Source organism: Aricia agestis, chromosome 13, assembly GCF_905147365.1.
Source record: "Aricia agestis chromosome 13, ilAriAges1.1, whole genome shotgun sequence".
Lineage (NCBI taxonomy): Eukaryota > Metazoa > Arthropoda > Insecta > Lepidoptera > Lycaenidae > Aricia > Aricia agestis.
In genome coordinates, this window is record NC_056418.1 from 6967763 (window position 1) to 6988365 (window position 20603).

The window sequence follows — 20603 nt, forward strand, 5'->3', positions numbered from 1 at the left end:
TTTAGCTGGAAAAATAATTTTATTTCTTACTGCAAATCCTACTTGAAATTATCATTTTTTTAATCAACTAGCTGTCCCGGTGAACTTCGTGTCACTTTAAAACCTTCCCTGGACATCTACGAATATTTTAAAACTAAAATTAGCCCAATCCGTTCAGCCGTTTTCGAGTTTTAGCGTTACTAACACAATTGAAAATCCATTTTTATATATAAAAGTGTTGTTTTTAGACTTTTTCAGGAAATTTGATTTTTTTTTAGAATTTTTCTCTCCGTAAGAACCATCCTCGTACTTCAAGGAATATTTAAAAAAAGGATTAGCGAAATCGGTCCAACCGTTCTCAAGTTTTGCGCTTAGCAACACATTCAGCGACTCATTTTTATATTATAGATGTAACTCAAACTCGAACTCAAATTATTCAGAATATTTTTTTGCAATTAATATTCTCTGAAAGTCTACATGATGCCTACCACCGGTTCGGGAACTAACCCGGCGAGAAGAACCGGCGTAAGCTATAAACCATTAGGGTCAATTCAGACCGCAACGCGACGCGTAGATGCATAACTAAATTTGTACTGGATTGACAGATTTCAAATGCTTGAGAATTGAGACGTCTTGAAAATGTCAAATCCCTTACAAGTTACAAGTGGTATTTTTATGCATGAAAGACTATGTAACATATAAAAAGATAAAATTTTAGTTACTGTAGCAACAAAAATGATCTATCACACATTTATCACGTCCAGTCTAGAAATAATACTCACCTTACAAATGCTAGCAAAAAGGAGGAACGAAAAAAGGTCTTAAGCAGTTCTGTCGGCCGAGTCAAAATGGTGATCAATCAAAGCAGACAAAAACACAATATTCTAGCGTCATTCATCATGGTTGGTGTACGAAGTACCATCAGATACAAGGATCAACGAGATATATGAATTATGGACGAAATGGCACATGCTAAGACGTGGATATTTATCACTCACTTAGGGCCCACTCATAGTGTGCGTCAGGGCCGGATTTATATTTGTTATAAGTATAGCCTATAGGCCACTTTAATTTTGCCGCCCCTATGTACGAACCTGCCGCCATCCTAGGATGGCGGCCCCTAGGACGTCATAGGACGCTACCGCCCATAGGCCATGGCCTATACTGCCTATACAATATACATAAATCCAGAGCTGCTGTGCGTGCGCAGGATACTGCGTGAAGCTGATATCGACATAAATGATGCAGCATAAAATGATGATCACAAAGATTTATCAGCAAAACTTTTATTTTATATTTAACATGCCTGCAGATGTATTACTATTTCAATCCAACATCATTGCAGGAACCGTGCCTACTGCCTAGGAACTTCCGTGCCTTCACGCGCTTTTGTGTAAGTGAGTTGTAACAGAACAAATTCCAACATTAACTAACCTAGCAGTCATAATTAACATATTCCAGATTGTTACTTATAAAACTACAAAATGTTACCTACATAAATATATGTGTAACAGCATTTAGCGTTTGTTTATTAACCCATCAATCCCCAAGCGGCACCCGGCTGTCGCATAGCCATTGAAAATGTATTGTGACTGCAATTCCCACGATCGAGTAGAGGTATTAATTTCCTATTTTACATCCGCATTTTCTATCAAACATGATAGGAAATCTGGACCGGGGTCGAACGAGGAACAAAGATAGTAAAATCAGAGTATATTATGTACCCTGTTTCATTCTATTCACAAGTATTTTCAAACCGCCCAAAATAACAACTGAGAATAGTTTGTTACGAATTCTCGAACAAATTGCTTTCCCAAATATTCGCGATGATGCGGCCCGCGGGTCGGCATCCGGAACCCGACATTTTCCGACAACTTTAAAATGGCTCAAACAAATGGTTTTAAGAGCAGTCATTTCATTAAATAGTAGAAATCGCTTTCTACTATCTATCTTAATGTAGTACTTATGCGTAATCTTCAAAACTGAACAAATAATTATATTGTATATAACATAATTATATACAATTATATAGGGTTCTTTTCATAGATAGAGTGATTCTAGAGGAAGGTTGATAATGTGTATTGATATTAATGCATAATATAGTAGAGAATCACCTACGGAACAATTATTATCGATAATTAGCTCTCCACGTTTGAAACCGCGCGGTAAAGTCACATTAGGTTGATTCAGACCGAAACGCGACGCGTAGATGCATTTCTAAATTCTAAGTTTATATGGATTTGACAGATTCTCACGCAATTGAAATCTGTCAAATCCATACAAATTTATGCCGCGCCGCGCCTCGCCTCGCCTGACGCCTCGTCGCGTTACGGTCTGAATTGACCCTTACATTGTAAAGGCTAAAGTTTGTGAGTTTGTATGTTTCTTACTTCTTCATGTCTAAACGGCTAGAGCGATTTTAATAAAATTTGGTATGGAGTTAGTTGATACCCTGGATTAACACAATATAGGCTACTTTTTGCTGCGGGAAAATTTCAGAATTTATTTTTCCCTGATAAACCGCGGGTAACATCGATGGGCACAGCTAGTATTTTATAAACGCTGCAAGTGTTCCTAGAAATGCCCTGTTCTATTGCTCTACTGAGGATGGGATACCATGGTGTAATTTGTGTAGGCGTGCGATTACATTTTATTAGCCCGAAGCGGTTCAGCTAATTCATTTAAAAGTCTAGTTCCAATGAATACAGGCCGTGGTTTATGCACTAACACTTGACTATTTGAAACAGACTGTTGTTAAAAATAAATGAATGTACCTATATAAAAATGAATTTTAAATTTTGTTCTCTCTAAAACGCGACAACGGCTGAACCGATTTGGGTAATTTTAGTCTTGAAATATTTGTGGAAGTTTAAGGAACCTTGAATATTATGAGTACATAATATTCAAGGTTCCTTCCTAGTAAGGAAGAAAGTGAAACGAAGGTCACCGGGATTATTATCATGTCTGTCTCTTGCTGTGATAGATTTTGGTTGTCGCGGTCGGTATAAAGGTGATCACACATTTATCAGCAAGAACGCGTTGTACGCGCCGCATTATGTTGTCTGAAATAATGTGAAACCTCGCACATTCGTCTGCCGCATTTCGTGAACTAGCGGCGCGTTCGGCGTGTACGGTGCTGACTGCTGACGAATGTGCGTTCAGCGCAAAAAAATGTATCGTTCCATTGCGATACATGAATTAAAAAAAAAACTAGTAAAGATTAAAAAAAACTGTACCTACCCGAAGTTCCTCCTTCCAGTGTAATTTTACCAATTACGTGGTGTTATAATTGAACAATTTCAGGGCAAAGTTTTGAGATTCCTGTCGAGAATGGCGTGAGGCTTGTATTTTACGATAACTGGTGATAAATTGTAGGCGACGGGAGACGGACGCGCAACAGCTCGTGACAACAATTTGCACCTATTAGCACTAACGAACAGAGTGGGAATTTTGTTCGCCTGGGAGATTGCGATGCCATATAAATTAAGCTGGCGCTAAAACTACAAATTGAAAATTTCAAAATAACGAAAGATTTACATATTATACAATTTTTGTAAGAAAGTCGTAAAATAACTTCTTTTACCAGTACCAGCATAATATTATGGACGTATTTATACAAAAATGGCATTTTTAACTGTTACTTACCAAGTTCTTCCAGTCATGTCTTCATTTATCAGGGCGAGCGAAGCGAGCCCTATTATATCCCACAACCTGAGTACAACTTTTGTCGTACATTTTACGGATAAAAACCGGCCAAGTGCGTGTCGGGCCACGGCCCACGCGCAATATAGTAACGTGTAAAACACGTTGAAATGTACATTCATTGATCATAATTCATAATATATATTTTTGTATGATCAATGAATGTACATTTCAACGTGTTTTACACGTTAGTACTAACATTTCAGTTACGTTGAATGGGATTTGAACTACGAATAATAAAAACTAGATTTGAACGAAAAGTTCCTTTGTAGTTCGCCGAATATTATTTTTAGTCGATCAACTAATTTTCCTTTTAAATTCAGCATATTTTCTACTCCCGTGAATTTTTTCACATTTTCAGAAGCAACCGCTTAGCTGGTAGAAGGGAGGGACTGGTAGTTCATGGAATTGGTACATTTTGGTTTGCATCAAATGGGGTAGTTCTGATTTTTTATATGTTGTATGTTTTATTAGTTATTAGCAATAAGTTCGCCTTTTGTGCAGCGTCACACATGTTATTTTATGTAAAATTGTTTAATTTTGTATTTTCTTTGGTGTGCAATATAGTGTTTTTGTATTGTATTGTATTGTACAAGCAGAGGAGGATGCTGACCGGCTTATAGTAACCACAGCCATTTGAATGTCTTCTACATACGACGAAGTGAATTTTGATTTTTTTTGGAATTTTGCAAGCTTTGAATAATCTTTGAAACTATTCAGTTTATAGAGACCCAACTTTTATCATTTTGTTGCAAATTTAGTCTGCTTTAAAATATTTTCTAGTGACTTCGACCATTAAACAGGTCCTTAAATCCAGGTGGTAAAAATGGCAAAAACTGAAAACTGATCAAAAATTTAATGGTTTCTCATGAATTTTACAATGTTCCGGAAGAATTTCGAGGTGGAAAAATTAAGTTAAGTTACAATATATAAAAAAATCAGAACTACCCCATTTGATGCAAGTGAAGACCCCTTTTATTGTACGATTTCCATGGACTATGGACTCTAACGATTTTTTCCGCTTTGAAACTTCATATTTCACAAATGGACCCCTAAATCGGAAAATTATCTATGAATCCAACGACACCTCACACGGTAGGGGTGGACGCGAAAAAAAAAATCATCCCCGCCTTATGTGTAGGGGAGGTACCATAAAAAATATTTTTTAAAGATTTTTTATTCCATTTAAAACAATATTAGATGAACATTAATATAATCAAGAACATTTTAATATAAGTCTAAACTCTTACCAAATTGGCATCTACTCTGCATATGTGCATGCATGCCGAATTACAGCTTTGTAGGTCCTATAGTTTCTGAGTAAAACCGCGGACAGACAGACGGACAGACAGACAGACGGACGGACAGACGGACGGACAGACCGAAAGTATAAGCTATTATATATAGTTGGATTCCTATTAGAATAATGTAAACGAGCACTGGAATACAATCCATAAATGCGAAAGTGTGTATGTACTATGTCTGTCTGTCTGGTCCTCTTCACGCCATAACCGCTGAACCGATTTTGCTGAAATTTGGTATGAAGATACTTTGAGTCCCGGGAAAGGACATATGATACTTTTTATCCTGGAAAAATGTACGGTTCCAACGCGATAAGCGAATTTTAGCGCAACGGAGTTACGGACGTTCGCGTCATCTAGTTTTGCAATGAAAACGCTGAATTGGATCACTGGATTGGAATAATGTAAACCGCCCATAATGCTTAAAATCCGATAAATCTACATAACAATTCCATCACAGGGTGTTTAACTATGTAGGACAATGGGATTTTATTGTTTAACTACTGGCGATTGATAGTAGATACACCCGTTATCAGCCATCGGGCAGTACAATGTCCAATAAAGTAGACTTATCAGATGCTGCAAATGAATCTGTGCGGCTCAAGATACCGGGGTAGAGTTTATAATGTCCATGTATTAAGAATTGTATTTTTTTTTTAAATGAAATAAGGGGGCAAACGAGCAAACGGGTCACCTGATGGAAAGCAACTTCCGTCGCCCATGGACACTCGCAACATCAGAAGAGCTGCAAGTGCGTTGCCGGCCTTTTAAGAGGGAATAGGGTAATAGGGGAGGGTAGGGAAGGGAAGGGAAAAGTTGAGGGTAGGGAAGGGAATAGGGTAGGGGTTAGGGGATTGGGCCTCCGGTAAACTCACTCACTCGGCGAAACACAGCGCAAGCGCTGTTTCACGCCGGTTTTCTGTGAGAACGTGGTATTTATCCGGTCGAGCCGGCCCATTCGTGCCGAAGCATGGCTCTCCCACGTATAAGTTTTTTAATTTACTATCACTTGTTTGAATTGATTTATTTTTAACCTAATGTACGGTTCCCGGCGGTAAAGGAATTAGGCCCGAATTACTGCGTATCGGAATTGCAGGCGTCATCATTACTATTAAAGACTATATTTTAAATGTTTGAGAAACTTAAATAAAGATAACATTTTTGAAATCGTGTAATTTTGTAAGTTATAACATTCGCCAACTCTTCGATCGTTATCATTATGTGCACATAATGATAACGATCACATGGACGATACGAAACAGAAATTGTCCTTCCCACAGGCCATGATCATTATAATTTCATTTTCGTCACACGCCATCAGTCCGTCTCCTCATGCTTCCGCATGTTAAAAACAAATTGAGGTAATCTGCGAAATAAGTTGGAAGTGTGGCACGATTGTATACTTATTATGCCTGTAACGATGGGAGAATGTTTTCCGAGAAGTTATCAGTCTAGCAGGAACAGTTTACATCTGTGTATTCGTAACTTAACGATCTAATGACTATGTTTTAACCATTAGGCCCTGAAAGTGGCTTGTTTTGTTCAGGCATTTATTTACCTAAGGGCCGGGACAGAAAAACACGGCACGACGTCGTACGGCGTCATACGGTGCCGTACGGCACCGTGTCGGACGCGCGTCGTAAAAAACCAGGGCATGGCGCCGTACGTCGTGCCGAAGAAACTCACCTTGAATTTCTACGTGAGTTTCTACGGCTCGACGTCGTACGACGCCGTACGGTGCCATGCCGTGGTTTTTTACTACGCGCGTCCGACACGGCGCCGTACGGCACCGTACGACGCCGTACGACGTCGTGCCGTGTTTTTGTGTCCCGGCCCTAACTCATTGGAAATAGTAATCGTGACGTGACATATATGTTACAGCGTTTTCACACTAAGCGATATCGACATTTGAATCACACCACAATCATGGTTCATTTAATGAAAAAAATCTTGTATCTTTCACATCGGATTCAGTTTAACCCGTTTAATATCGGATGTCGTACTGCGTAGTGTAAATGCTCTTAGGGTTAAATAAAACAATATTATTGTGCAGTTTTTATTATCGAGCACGTCAGAGCCAACGCCCGCATCAGTCGTCCGCGCAGATGCATCGCGGAGTGGTCCGCGCGCGCCTCCGCCGCGTACCTCTCACACTCGCTTACCAGCGTCGTGTTGCACGATTCCTGCACAAAAAACACATTTTAGTCTATTCAATGTTATTTTACCTCCTTCAGGACCTTTATGACAAGGAAGTGAGGATTACTTTCATAGAGACGATGATCGTACCATGTTGCATTGCAAATTTCGCATTGTATTTAAATCGCACTTTAGCATTTCCTCACGACTTTTCGTATGCTTTAGTAAGGAGACGAAAGCTAATAGTTTCATGTCATTAATTCTACTGAACTAGTTGTAGTTAAAAGTATCCTTGATCTAGTTATAGAAAAACATAAAGCCCGGTCACAGAACTGACAAAAATCCTTCTCAGCGATAGATCATCGATGTAACACTTTCACTGGCATTAAAAATTTCGGTATTTCGTTTCCAAGCGTGTGTTATCTCAGCCGGATACCAATATTTTCCAGCGCATGTGAAAGAAATAAACAGCTATACTTAAGTCAAATCAATTTCTCTCTGTCCTACAACTGGAGTTTACCTATTTAGGTATACGTACCTTGTAATGATTCAATTGAACTTCCGAGAATGGCGCCGACCAAATCGTGAATCCTGACGAACCGAAATCGGCTAAGGGATAGTGGTTGAACGCTGTCAGAACCCTCTTTGTGACCATAATGCTCTTGCTATAGTGGCCTACTGGACTAACCACTGCTGAACTCATAATGTGACTTACTAACTTAGGCTTCGTTTCTTCCGTACAATCTAGTTTTCCTTTAATATTTTCTAGGGAATCATTATTTACAATAGATTCTAATTTATTTTCTAATTCTAATTCTTTTTCTATTAGGTTCTCATTATCTATTCTAACGTCATCACGCTTTGTGTATATTTTACTTGTGTTTATGTTAGCATCTATATATTTGTTTTGCATAAAATCGAAGAAAAAAATATTTCTTACTAAAATAGCGGAGTACTCGTAAGGATTCCAGCCTTTTTTCACTAGGCGTTTGAGTAATCCTGACCATGTGTAAGTTCGTTTCGGTAGTAATATCTCATCAACATCCAGTGGTACGATATATTCAGATTCTTGAATATTTCTGTATAAACAATCATTGTACGTAATGATATGATCTCTTCGTCTTTGCCACAGCGTTCTTTCAGGCTTACTTTTAATAGGAACTTGATACAATCGAACGAATCCTTTCCTTCGATAATGTTCTAGAATTCTTTCGTTTATTTCATGGACAGCATCAATATAAATATCAATTTTATCCACACCTAGCAATTTATTAGTTTCTATCCATTCGACTAGGTTTCTGGAAATATCATTTCTAAAATACATGTCTTTGACGCATATTGTAAATGTTCTTTTATATTCTTTGCTATCTGTGATAGGACTTAAATTAAAAGCGTTCGTTGGGTCGTCACAAGGTTCTTTGACTACTGAGACTACGGATGGCACTGTTAGATTTTCAGTCAGGGGACACGACAGTAGAACAGGCGTGTCCACGTCGGTAGCACCACTGTCCCACTCTCGCCACCACATCTCCAAAGGCTTCGCTGCTACCACTTCGACTGTCGCTTCATTTTCTTTATTCGGTCTCGTTTGGCAGTACAGCTCCTCCTTGGATGCATTGCGACCTGCAAAAACAGTAATTACTTTATTAGCCGCTCCTTCGATTGAGACATCATTACATTTAAGAACAATTACTTTAACTATCTGCCAATTAGTTCGCAGTACGTTTATTGTCGGTAACTTCATGAAGACAAAAAATATCACAAGAACTTATATATTATGTCAAAATTATTTAATTACGTTGATTATGCAGAAAACGGCCATATTTTGATACATATAAGGTAAAAGAGCCTCCTTTACTGCAAAGCTGTGTAATTATTTAAATTACGGCTTACAGAATACCACATTTTTGCATTTTAGGTCCAACTGCAAGTTATAGTTACTTTTAATGACGAATACTTATAAACTTAGCTCTTTGTTAGTTATTATTAAGTATATTACAAGGCAAAGGGTTATAAAATAGAATTCCAATTAAAAAAAAAATAAACTTGCTAGCGTTATACACAAAGTTCGAATACATTAACAAGATATTTGTAAACTGCGTTCCTCTTCCTAGTCGAACATTATAGTCGGGTATAAAATTGTTATTTGCTCGATTCAATTCGCTAGGAAAATTGCACAACGGTTCTCTGTAAGGACTATCATTACAACGGTGCTTCTAATGCTGTTATTCCCGAACAGGATTGCGTTCTGCTGAATTAAAATATTTTACGTTTGAATTTGGAACTCGATGTGCGGTAGTTTTTTTTTGGATTAAACTTTTTAGAATTGATTTTTTTGTTGCCTTACAGTGAAACGAAAACACGTGTAAAACTTAGGCTACAATTCTTTCAAATTTTTAGTTTCCATAGATATTGATACGAATCAATTAAAATCCAGTATCAAATACTTATACGCTTTATTATAATGGTGCTCCCACACTGCCGTTTTCTAACGGCAGTGTGGGAGCACAAACATTTGTTAGCAAACATTTAATCACAAATGTTAAAAAATGTTTTCATGTTAGAAAATGTTTAGTAAGTAAACGTAAGTTAACAAATTATAACAAAACAAATTATAACAAGATGAAACATGACGTGTCACCTTTTGTCTGTAAACCTTATATTATAAAGGTGACGACGGGGTATGCGATGAGCCAATACCAGATTTAAATGTTATAAAATGTTAGTAAACATTTTCTATTATTGTAGGAGTACTTATAACATGTAACAGTTCCTAACAAAATGAAACAATTGACAACATGTTGTTGTTTGTAAATGTTTTTATGTTAGAAAATGTTTACAAACATTTTCTAACGGTAGTGTGGGAGCACCATTATTTAATTTAAGTAGATTAAGAATTTGTTTTAACAAATCTTACTTAAGCTGTTCTGTTTTATCTAGTTGGCCTTAAATAAGCTAAAATTCAAATCTGTATGTAGCGAAGTAAATCGTGACTGCGAAGCTCGACAAGGCATTTGGATATGTCAATAAGGCAGGATTGGGAACAACGCGAAATCTTGTATTTGTATTTTGTACACAAACTGAAGATACTAAAGGAAGAGAAAATTCCAGACACGTACGAAAAATTTAAATAAGGTGTTTGATTCTTTTCTCAGGGTTTGGAACGCCTAAATATTCGATTTTGGAATTTCACTTCTTTTCTTACTTTATTGTATTAATAAACGTTTTATACGATCTAAACGTTTTATGGTTTGCTTTGAACAAACAAACTACAGTAGTCTTAGCACTTATACCGGCGAGCCGTGTTCTAAGCTAGGCAGTATTTTTTTCCTTCTCTTTACTACGAAACATTGTTTTATTTTCTCGTCCAACACGTCCATAACTTATGAAGTACCAAGTGTGAGATACAGCTGTAATACACAAGATATACTGGTACACAAAACTTTTGTACGTGCGTAGATTGCACTAAGGCGCCTGAACTTGCGATTTGAGGACCAAATGGGACAAAATATTTTGTTAAATTATTGCATGATGCATCAACACAATATTATGTTTAGCATGGTCGTCATCGGAACGATTTCTTTTGACGGAAAGGACAGATTGATGAAAGAAAATCTGGCATTATTGGCTTTGTCCACACTGTGCCTTTTTTGTTCATCAAGGGCATGCGCACAATAGACATAATTTTGTCTACTCTGGCATGCGTTATAGCGCAGTCAACAGCGCACGTGAGTCATGCCCGCGATGTTATGACACTTTTCTTTCCAACGCGTGTGGATTTTGACACATTCAATTATAGAATATGCCAAACGAAAGTTGAATAAAAATATGATGACGAAAATTGAAGATGAAATTGCATAGTGTGGACATAGCTGTTTCGATCCTAAAATCTACCACATATCTTTCGCATTCATACTGTGGCCAGGCTAAGTGCGTTGGGTCTTCTTAAAAAGCTCTCAAGGTACTCAAAAAAAGGCGTTTTAAGTTGCGTCACCGTTGCCGTGAGTACAATATGGAAGGCGTTTATCGGAGGAATTTACACGCGAGCGGCGGACAGCGGAGACAAATGAGGGTGGCTTATCGCAGCGTCGCGTCGCCGCACGTTTCCACACTTTTGTTGCTCCTGCCCGATAAAAACTACTTTATTGAGAGTTTAAACGGCATTTAGTGCAATACGATACCCTAATAGGCCAAAACATAAGTTACGATTGTCAGTGCTCATTTGTCAATGTAATTTTTTTGTGGAGAATATTTTGTTTCAGTTGTCTGATGTACGCACTCCTTGTTTTATTGAACGACTTCCAAAAAAAAGGAGGCAATATGTTCGGCTGTATGTATTTTTTATGTAAGTATGTTCAACGATTACTCAGCCGTTTATGGTCCGGTTTTGAAAATTATTTTTGTGTTGTATAGTGTTTAGCTCGAATTTGGTACCATGTTCACAAAAGTGGTGATCTGATGATGGGATCCATGAGAAATCGAGGGGACTCCTTGAAATTTGTATGGAAACTAATGATGGTGATTTCGACTTTTCTGATGCTACCAAAAAGTAAGATTTGGTACCAGGTTAAACCCTGGATCCGAAGGTACCCAACAGAACTTTTGAAACCTTATAGATACAGGTTCGGGAGTTTTGGCGTTGTTTAAACCACTGAAAGCATAAACCAATATATCAATTTGATTGACCATCATCATCACAACCATATTTATACAATGGGTCGTCAATGAACTGTACCAGCCCAGAACTGAGATACTTGACATAAAACTTAGCCAGTACCGACTTCAAACGAATCAAAATTAAGAACAGAATTGGTTGAGGTTTAGTCGAATTTCGAAAAAGGCGCTAATGAAGAATAATAATTATTTCATACTTTTTAGATCATATTTTTAAGAATATTGTTTTTACCTTGGAAGTCAGAGTAAATTTTTTGTTAAAAAATAATAATTTCTTTATTATTTTTTAACAAACTGACGACCTCTGTGGCTCAGTGGTGAGCGCGTTGGTAGCTCAAGCCGGGGGTCGCGGGTTCGAATCCCGCCGACGGAACAAAAAGTTTTCAATGTTCTCGGGTCTGGATGTGTATTAAATATGTGTATGATATAATAAAAATCTTAAATATATGTATAGTATAAAAGTATTAAATATATTTCCGTTGTCTGGTACCTGTAACACAAGTCCGTCAGGTACTTAGCACGGGGCCAGACTGACGTGGTGTGAAGCGTCCATAGATATTACTATTATTATTATATTATTTATTATCTTTTGCCCAGCAGCTATGTAAAATATCCCACGGGAACATTGTGCTTTGGGTGGATAAAATAATTATATCTCGTCTGTTGATCCAGAACCGAGTCTGCTTCCAAAATTTATCAAAATCCGTTAAGTATTTTTTTACGGTAAAGAAGTCATAAGCATAGTCTTTCGCCTCTATTATAATATTAATGTGATTAGTGGATTAAACCTAGTGGTTACTGGTTGCGCAAAATAACTGCTTGCGAATTTTGATTGATGTCCACTTACCTATCAAAGCCGGTTTACTCAAGCCAATTCGCGTAATAAAAGCTAACCGATCTGCCATAACTTAAATAAATTAACACATTATGTGATGTCGTTTTATCGTGTTTAATCTGCTAGAGATAATGTTGGTACTCCTGTTCATTTTGCGAACACGCGAAGGGTGTGCTATTCCGAATACAAATCATCTTTTCCAGTTACCATCAAATTACATGTAATCAATGTATATTTAAATTTCGAAGTAATTTTATCGTAAGTTGATTATGTTTACTTTTTTAATGGTGGACGGACATGTAGATGGACAGATTGCAATTACTGAGATGCTCGCGGCCAAGGCGTATTCAGCCTGCATAATTGCAACCCGGGAATTATATTTTGATACATTTCAAGCGTAACTACACATAATTATATTACTTTTATTCGTCTGATCGCGTTTTATTAAGTCTGACATCTTTGAAGGACGGATAGGATCTCTTTGATACGTGGAACAAAACTTTTTGTTTAGATTTTGCGAAACAATAAGAATTTAATCGATTTTTATCTGTATAAATACTCATAATACTGTTTTCTTCTTATTATTATATTAAAATGATTAAGTATGTTCGTCGCCAGTTTCTCACAAGAATTAATAGCGCTATAAAGATACATCTTCATTACTCACATTAAATAATTAAAAGATCATTATTAATAGCCACGGGGGATGATCGGAAAATAATTAACATGCGATACATCATACGTGGACATAGGCCATATCTTTCCTAGCCACTAGCCGCTAGGTAATGAAGTCGATGTTGTCATATAATATCAGTTTTTGCTGAGGACTTGAAGACAGGTGTACGGACCATCCTTAACTATTTTACCCCTGAGTTTTATTGAAAGTAGACCTTAATTGGTTAGCGATAAGGTTCTGTTGGATGTAAAATAATACTGAACGAAATATTATATTGTCAAACATGGTATCGTAAGTGCGTTTTTGTTTAATTATTCTGAATAACTATTTGTAATTGATATAAGGTTTGGACTTGTCTATTTATGACACGGAGACAATAATAATTATAATGACTGTCCTTTAAATAAAAAGAACGGGTTAAATATGTACGTAGTTGGTTAAAAAGATGACAACTCAGCGTTTTATTTCGAAGGATTAATTTAAATGAATAAATTACATGGTACTTATACAGATTAATTTTAACATAACATGTACGAGGTCTGCCCCAAGTCCAACACTGTAATTATATTTGATACGGACTTCAAAAAGGTGGAGGTTAAATTTTAGTCGTAGGCCGTAGCATACAAAACCTTAAATTAAATGTACATTTTTTTATTTTAGTTTTTGTCTGAAGTCATTAGCAGAACCAGATGAGATACAATCATACAGGAATTTCAATAAAATAGGAAAATAATAATTTTAAAACTTTTGTCATCTAGTAGTATTACAACTTAGAAGTAAGTACCTAATGTAATGTGGAATTGTTTTCTTAAAACAAAATAGTAGTTGACAAGATACATAGAGCCAACTCTACGCCTTGTCGGTCTGTAACATAATGTACTTTCTACATTACAGTAAATGTTCATTATCACTTACTCAAATAGATAAAGAACTTTTCCTGCGCTACCTAAAATGGTTGTTCTTTCTTCGATTGATTACTACTATATAATAGTGTTAAATACTATATAAGTATTTTAATAAGTACTAGATAGAAGAACAACATCCACAATTTTACCAAAATATAAATTTTATATTAAAATAACACACTAGAAACAGCATCTTCGTTCTTAAAAAGTGAAAAAAAAACAAAGATTTAAAATATATTATTAGCCCTAAAACATCAGTCTTTCGTACACAAGAAGCTAATTTAATGAGCGAATGCACGCAGCAGGCGGCGAAATGAATGAACGAATTGAATGAACGGTCAGTGGTGGGCACGTGATCAAACTTCATACCTGACAGCATCCTGACAGTTACTAATTGTAGTGCTTTTTCTGCACTGAAATAAGATTAAAAGCGCATTGTGTAATTGATTAAATCAATGAGATAGTAAGATGTTATCTGTCTGCACTGTGCTTAGAATGGAAGGACTTCTTGTAAGCAAAAAGTTTACATTGCAATTGAATCTAATCTGGATATTTACTAATACCAACAAATTGTGTCCGTCTGTCTGTTTTTGTAGTTACTGAAAGAATTTTGATGAAACTGAATGGAGATACTTTGAAGTTTGAGTCCCGAACGACGATAGAGTTTTGTGTAGGGTTTCTGCGCTAAAAAAGATTTTCGGAGCAAAGAAATTATGGCCAACAGCGAGTTGGAACTGAACTTCTATTAAAGTTATAAATGCGTAAGTGTCGTTTGTCGATCTATCACTCCTAGACATTTGTAGCGCTGAACTGGGTAGTTTTTATCTCGGAAAACGTGCGGTTCCCGTTGGATAAACGGCACCTGCACTGCACCAAAAAGTGGCTATATAATAAAAAACGGCTTATCAAGAAAAAAATTACAATGCTACTACTTACAAGGTTCAGTAATCAGAAAGAGATTATCAGACGTTTAAAAGGAGCACGACATTAATCGGAACATCGAAGAGATTTATAAGAATCATTAATTAATTAAATAATGATTATTCGAGCTCACTTACAAGATCAATACAATACTATTGAGTTGTCTCGGCTTAAATTGTTTGCTGCAAAAAAGTAGCGCCATCAAGATAGGCTTCGCTGCTGGGTCGATATTAATTGGTTTCTTTTATTTATGTAAGCGGACAGGCTGGACCGACCTACGGTAGTATCGGAATCAATTTTACAACAGGCTTCCTTTAGGTTTATGTTGACTTTTTTGTTGTTTTTTTTTTGCTGCAACCTTTTCAATATAGTAATTTTCATGGTAAACTAAACTTAGGTAATATTATGCTGTGTTCTCTGTTGAACTACACGACCCAGCTATCGAAAACTGTGACAAACCAAAATCTTTTTTTGGGATGAGAAAAAAGTTTAAGCGCTCGTCGGACTCGAGAAACATGACGTAATTGAAAATTTATAAGCCGGAGGGAGAGTAGGGTCAGCGTGGCGTAGGAGAGGAAGTAAAATACTCCTCTCTCATACAGCATGATGAAAATTTTTCAATTCTGCCTACACTTCCGAAGTACAAACCCGAACTGAAACAGTCCCTCATACAGCGGCATCTTTTTCTTTAACAGTATTATTACCATACAGTATTTTATTTTATTTTATTGGGAAAACTTACAGCATATAATTATAATAGTAATGATACAAATTATATAACAATATGCCAATAACAAGTTTTCGCTGGTAAGAAATAAATTTAAGCTAAAATTAACATTTCAAACATAAAGTCCTGACGAGATACAAATCACTTACTTACTTAATAAGTACTTACATGAACTGAGGTAATCTAAAATCAATTAAAATGTAAATTATTATTTAAGCAAACTACCAAATTTGTTAAATTTTATATAACACGAAATGGTTGAGAGATTAAAAATTGTTAGCTAATGAAGCAAATAGTACTCAATATAAAAATAATTATACTTAATTAAACATAATTAAACACACGGCAGATGGTACAATCCTTTAGTATTTTACTTTTACGATAAAAAAAATCAATAAAAGTAATTCAATACACAAATTTTATTTATTTTACTTTAAGAACGTATCAGTCATAAGCTTTCTAATTTTGTTTGGTTTTAGGGAGAACATGTCTTCAAGTGGATGGGCAATTAAAAATCTGTTAAAATGTGAACTAGACCTAAGTATAAAAGAATTTTTACGGTAGTATGTATTGTAAGGTGTAACATAAAGGGGCATAAAATGACGAGCGTTTCTACGGGGAATATTAATATTAAATCTATTAAGTAAATCAGGGGAATCTGTTTTATTATTTAGAACATTACATACATAAGTCAGGTCAGCTATATGTCTCCGGTGGTACAAGGGGAGAAAATGAAACTTTTTGCACCTGGCATCATAATCATTTAGAAAATGGTTGCACTTAAATTGAATAAATCTGAGAAACCGTTTTTGTATGGACTCGATTCTATCAATATATATGTTGTAAGCAGGTTTCCACAACTCCGAACAATACTCTAAGATACTACGAACATACGCACAATATAGTATTTTTACTACTTTGACAGATTGAAAACTTTTACACGACCTTATGACAAATCCCAGGGCTTTTGAGGCTTTTTTAATAATATAGTCGATGTGCTCATCAAAGATCAATTTTGAGTCTACAATAACTCCAAGATCCCTTATGGATTTCTTGATAACGAGGACCTTGTTCTGAAGTTCATAATTATATTTAATTAAATTTAGTTTACAACTAAAGTTGACGACAAAGATTTAGATACATTACTCGTAAGATCTAACTTATTAAGTACACAGTAATCACTAAATCTATTTAAGTCCTCTTGTAAAAGGTGACAGTCATTAAGCGAAGCTATATTTTTCAATATTTTTGTGTCATCGGCGTACAAAAAGAAATAAGAATGACGAAAACAGGAGGAAATATCATTGACGAATATAGCAAAAAGTAAAGGTCCTAACAGGGAGCCTTGAGGAACACCAGAAGGTACGAATATCCACCTAGAAATGAACCCGCTAATAGCAACGGCTTGGAACCTATTACAAATATACGATGAGAACCATCGAAGAAGGTTTCCGTGTATATACCCGCATACGCTAACTTTTTGAGCAGGATACAATGATCAATACGATTGAAGGCTTTGCTAAAGTCGGTGAATATCAAATCCACCTGAACCCCTGAGTCCATGCCCGAGCTGACATGGTCGTAAGTTAGAAGAAGATTAGAGGTTGTTGAGCGCCCCTTTAGAAACCCATGCTGCTCTTGTATAAACCAGCCTTTAAGAGCAGAAAAAACTTGTTTATGCACAATACTTTCAAAGAGTTTAGCGAAAATACAAAGTTTTGAAATCGGCCTGTAGTTCTGGATATTTCCCTTGTCTCCTCCCTTATGAACAGGTGTTATAAACGCTGTCTTCCAAAAACTTGGCACATATCCTTCCTTTAATGATCTCGAAAAAAGTATGGCGAGGGGGATAACCAAACTAGAGGCGCACTCAGCAATTAGTAGAGGTGGAATATCATCTGGCCCAGCACCTTTATGTAAGTCAACCGACTTTAGCAGCCTTAATAATTCGTCATGATCTATCCTTACGTCCCCTACGGAGCTGTGATGCAAAGTGTGCTCTTCGGTATGTGAGCCACTAGGCGTGGTATGAGAATCCAGAAAGTTTGCGTGAAAGTAAGTTGCAAACAAGTTGCAAATTTTTTGTAGTATGTAAAGTATAGACTAACCATGGTACATAGCGAGTATCCGCACGTAGGGCTGGCTGGTCCGCGTGTCGTAGTAGGCCGCGTACAGCGATATCGACGTGCCCTTCACCTTCTGCCATCTGCTGTCTGCCGAATTACGCTGCCATGTGCGATTCTGAAAAAAAGGATTTTTCGTTAATTAAATATATAGAATATTTGGTTAAATTAATTTAACTAGAGATCGCCCAATGGTCGAAATTCGACCTTACTTGCAACGACATTAGGACTACTACCTATATTTTGTAAAAAATATTGACTTTATCATAGTTTTTTTTCAATTCTTGTCTCTGGGACTTAGCTGATCTCAGACTGACCGTTTAAGCATTGTCTAATAGTATCTAAAATTAAATAAAAAAAAACAATAATCCATTTTCAATTTGTCAACTTGTTGTCAGCAGCATAGACTTATAATATAGCATTATAGGTTTATGGTCAGCAGACTTCAACCATAAATAAAAGAGTATAATTCGTATGTATAGGCTTGTCACTAAAAAATCTGACATTTTTCCTAGTAGTAGTGTGGTAGTGTGTGTAACGTTTTATTTGTTAAAAATATATATGATAAAAGCAATTATTTTAAAATAATATTAGCTCGATGCACTCCTTCACCATATAAACTATAACTGTGCGAAATTTCATGCACCTACGTTTCCCCATTTTTCGTAAAAAGGGTTACAAAGTTTTTCTCTCACGTATTAATATATACATGATACATTGTAGGGCTCGCTTGATACACGATCGTCTTAAGACAGACCATTGCTAAACAATTAACAATACACATAGAGATGCGCAATGCGCATACACGAAACCATGTTTTGTTTAATAATAGTCTATCTTAAGACTGTCGTGTTTCAAATGCACGCGAGTCCTTTCGACTTTACCACACATAAATAGACAGTTAAGTACAAAAAAATATGAACATAATAATATATCAACAGACTATCTTCATACCATTAATACTTCTGTTTATTGTGTTTATACTATGCGTGAATCTGGCGTACGCACTCACTAACGTGATTTCATTAAACTGAAGTAGCAAAACAATTATTGATATTAATGTTGAGTTACTCTACTGTATACACTTCTACTGTGCCTAATCCGTCGCAAACGATTAGCAGTGTGAACTTCATGCATGGACGCCACATAAACATACAATAGCCATTAGCCACCTAGGATGCCACAGCCATATAGAGCAACTTAATGACGTTTGTAAATAAATTATGTATAGACCTGTATAGACTCTATAAAGTTTTTCCATCTTATGAACCATTGCATAAGAAAAGGTTTAGAATGCTTTTTGCGACATTTACTGAGTATCACTAGTAAAGATTTTTCGTATTTTTAAAGGGAAAGTTATTTGTACTAGCTAGTAGATATTATGTGTTCTTATAGAATTACCAGTAGTTACTAACAGTGGTTGTAGTCATAATAATATTATGTTAAAGTTAACGTAATAGATAAAGCACACTAGTCACTGATATAAAGTTTATAACGATGAGTCATGAGACCCATATTATAGGCTAATTTATCAGGCCAAAATGCACGTCAGTCTCAGGCAAATTTCTGCTATTGAATAATTGGAACGTAGTTCCTTATCGCGCGTTGCGCCTTTCGGGGGATAGACCGAAAAAGTTGTAACGACACTTTTTTATTAGTACCTGCATGGTACCAGAGGCAGGCCCTGTGTGGCACAGGGCGTTGATAGTTTAAGTTTTTTTGTATATTGAATCTTAAATACTGTTAGATAAAAAATACACGGCCAGTCTGTCATCATTTGATTTTATTAATCTCAGAGTGTCGCAGGAATTTATGTCTAAAAATCAATAAAGTCAATATTTTGACAATAGAATATCAATAGAAAAGCGTTGAAATCTAAAACTTAATTTAATTTTTTATTTGAGATCTAATTTCGACCACTGGGCGATCTCTAGTATTGAGAAATATACTCTTATATTTTATAACTTCGTTTCATCCGAGTCCCTTGTCACCTCTCAAGTTTTTTTATCCATATTTACACCCTTAGATTTTACTGTTTCTATCGTAAAAAATTAACTATTGTGAGAAAACACATCGCTAAATAGGTGTTAGTCATAATAATTTTATGAATTCCCGTGTAATATCTTTAGCTTTTCTTTTTTCTGCGAAATAAAAATTTACTGCCTGACGCGGCCACGCAGGAGATGCGAAGTGGTTGTAAAGTTTTAATTATTTTTATTGAATATCAGGTACGCTCTACGCTCGTACTATGATAAAATAAACGAGGTTATCCAACCTTAGCCTAGCTAAATAGCTACATAAAGCCTTTGGTCCTGCTTTACTCTGTGGATTAAAGCTTTTTGTTATTGTAAATGGAAATGAATTTAAAAGGAAAACTACTTGACTGTACAACTCTACTTAACGAGTCTGACACGCACTCGGCTTTAAATCTCGAATACTCCGCAGTCAATGCGTCGGTAATATTTTTAATTAAAAAAAAGTGACGTTCGAAATTCATAAATTGCCGAGTGTCATGGCGGACGGCTGACGCGATTTATTAAGTTAATTCGATCCATCTGGACGCGGTAAGCGGTAATTAATTTAAGGATGTGTCACTTCGAATGCGACGAGCCATCGCCACTGGC

At 36.1% G+C, this 20603-nt stretch overlaps 1 protein-coding gene across 1 annotated transcript in view; it reads right to left on the reverse strand.

Annotated features, from left to right (window-relative positions):
* Window positions 1-7024: 7024 nt before the first annotated feature.
* The window catches only part of LOC121733316, a 29221-nt gene continuing 15642 nt past the window's right edge, over window positions 7025-20603 (reverse strand). Inside the window, exons 3-5 of the mRNA XM_042123533.1 lie at window positions 17965-18097; window positions 7657-8741; window positions 7025-7165 (exon numbers count right to left, since the gene is read on the reverse strand). Of these exons, the coding sequence (XP_041979467.1) occupies window positions 7025-7165; window positions 7657-8741; window positions 17965-18097 (1359 nt within the window). The remainder of the gene's footprint in view (window positions 7166-7656; window positions 8742-17964; window positions 18098-20603) is intronic.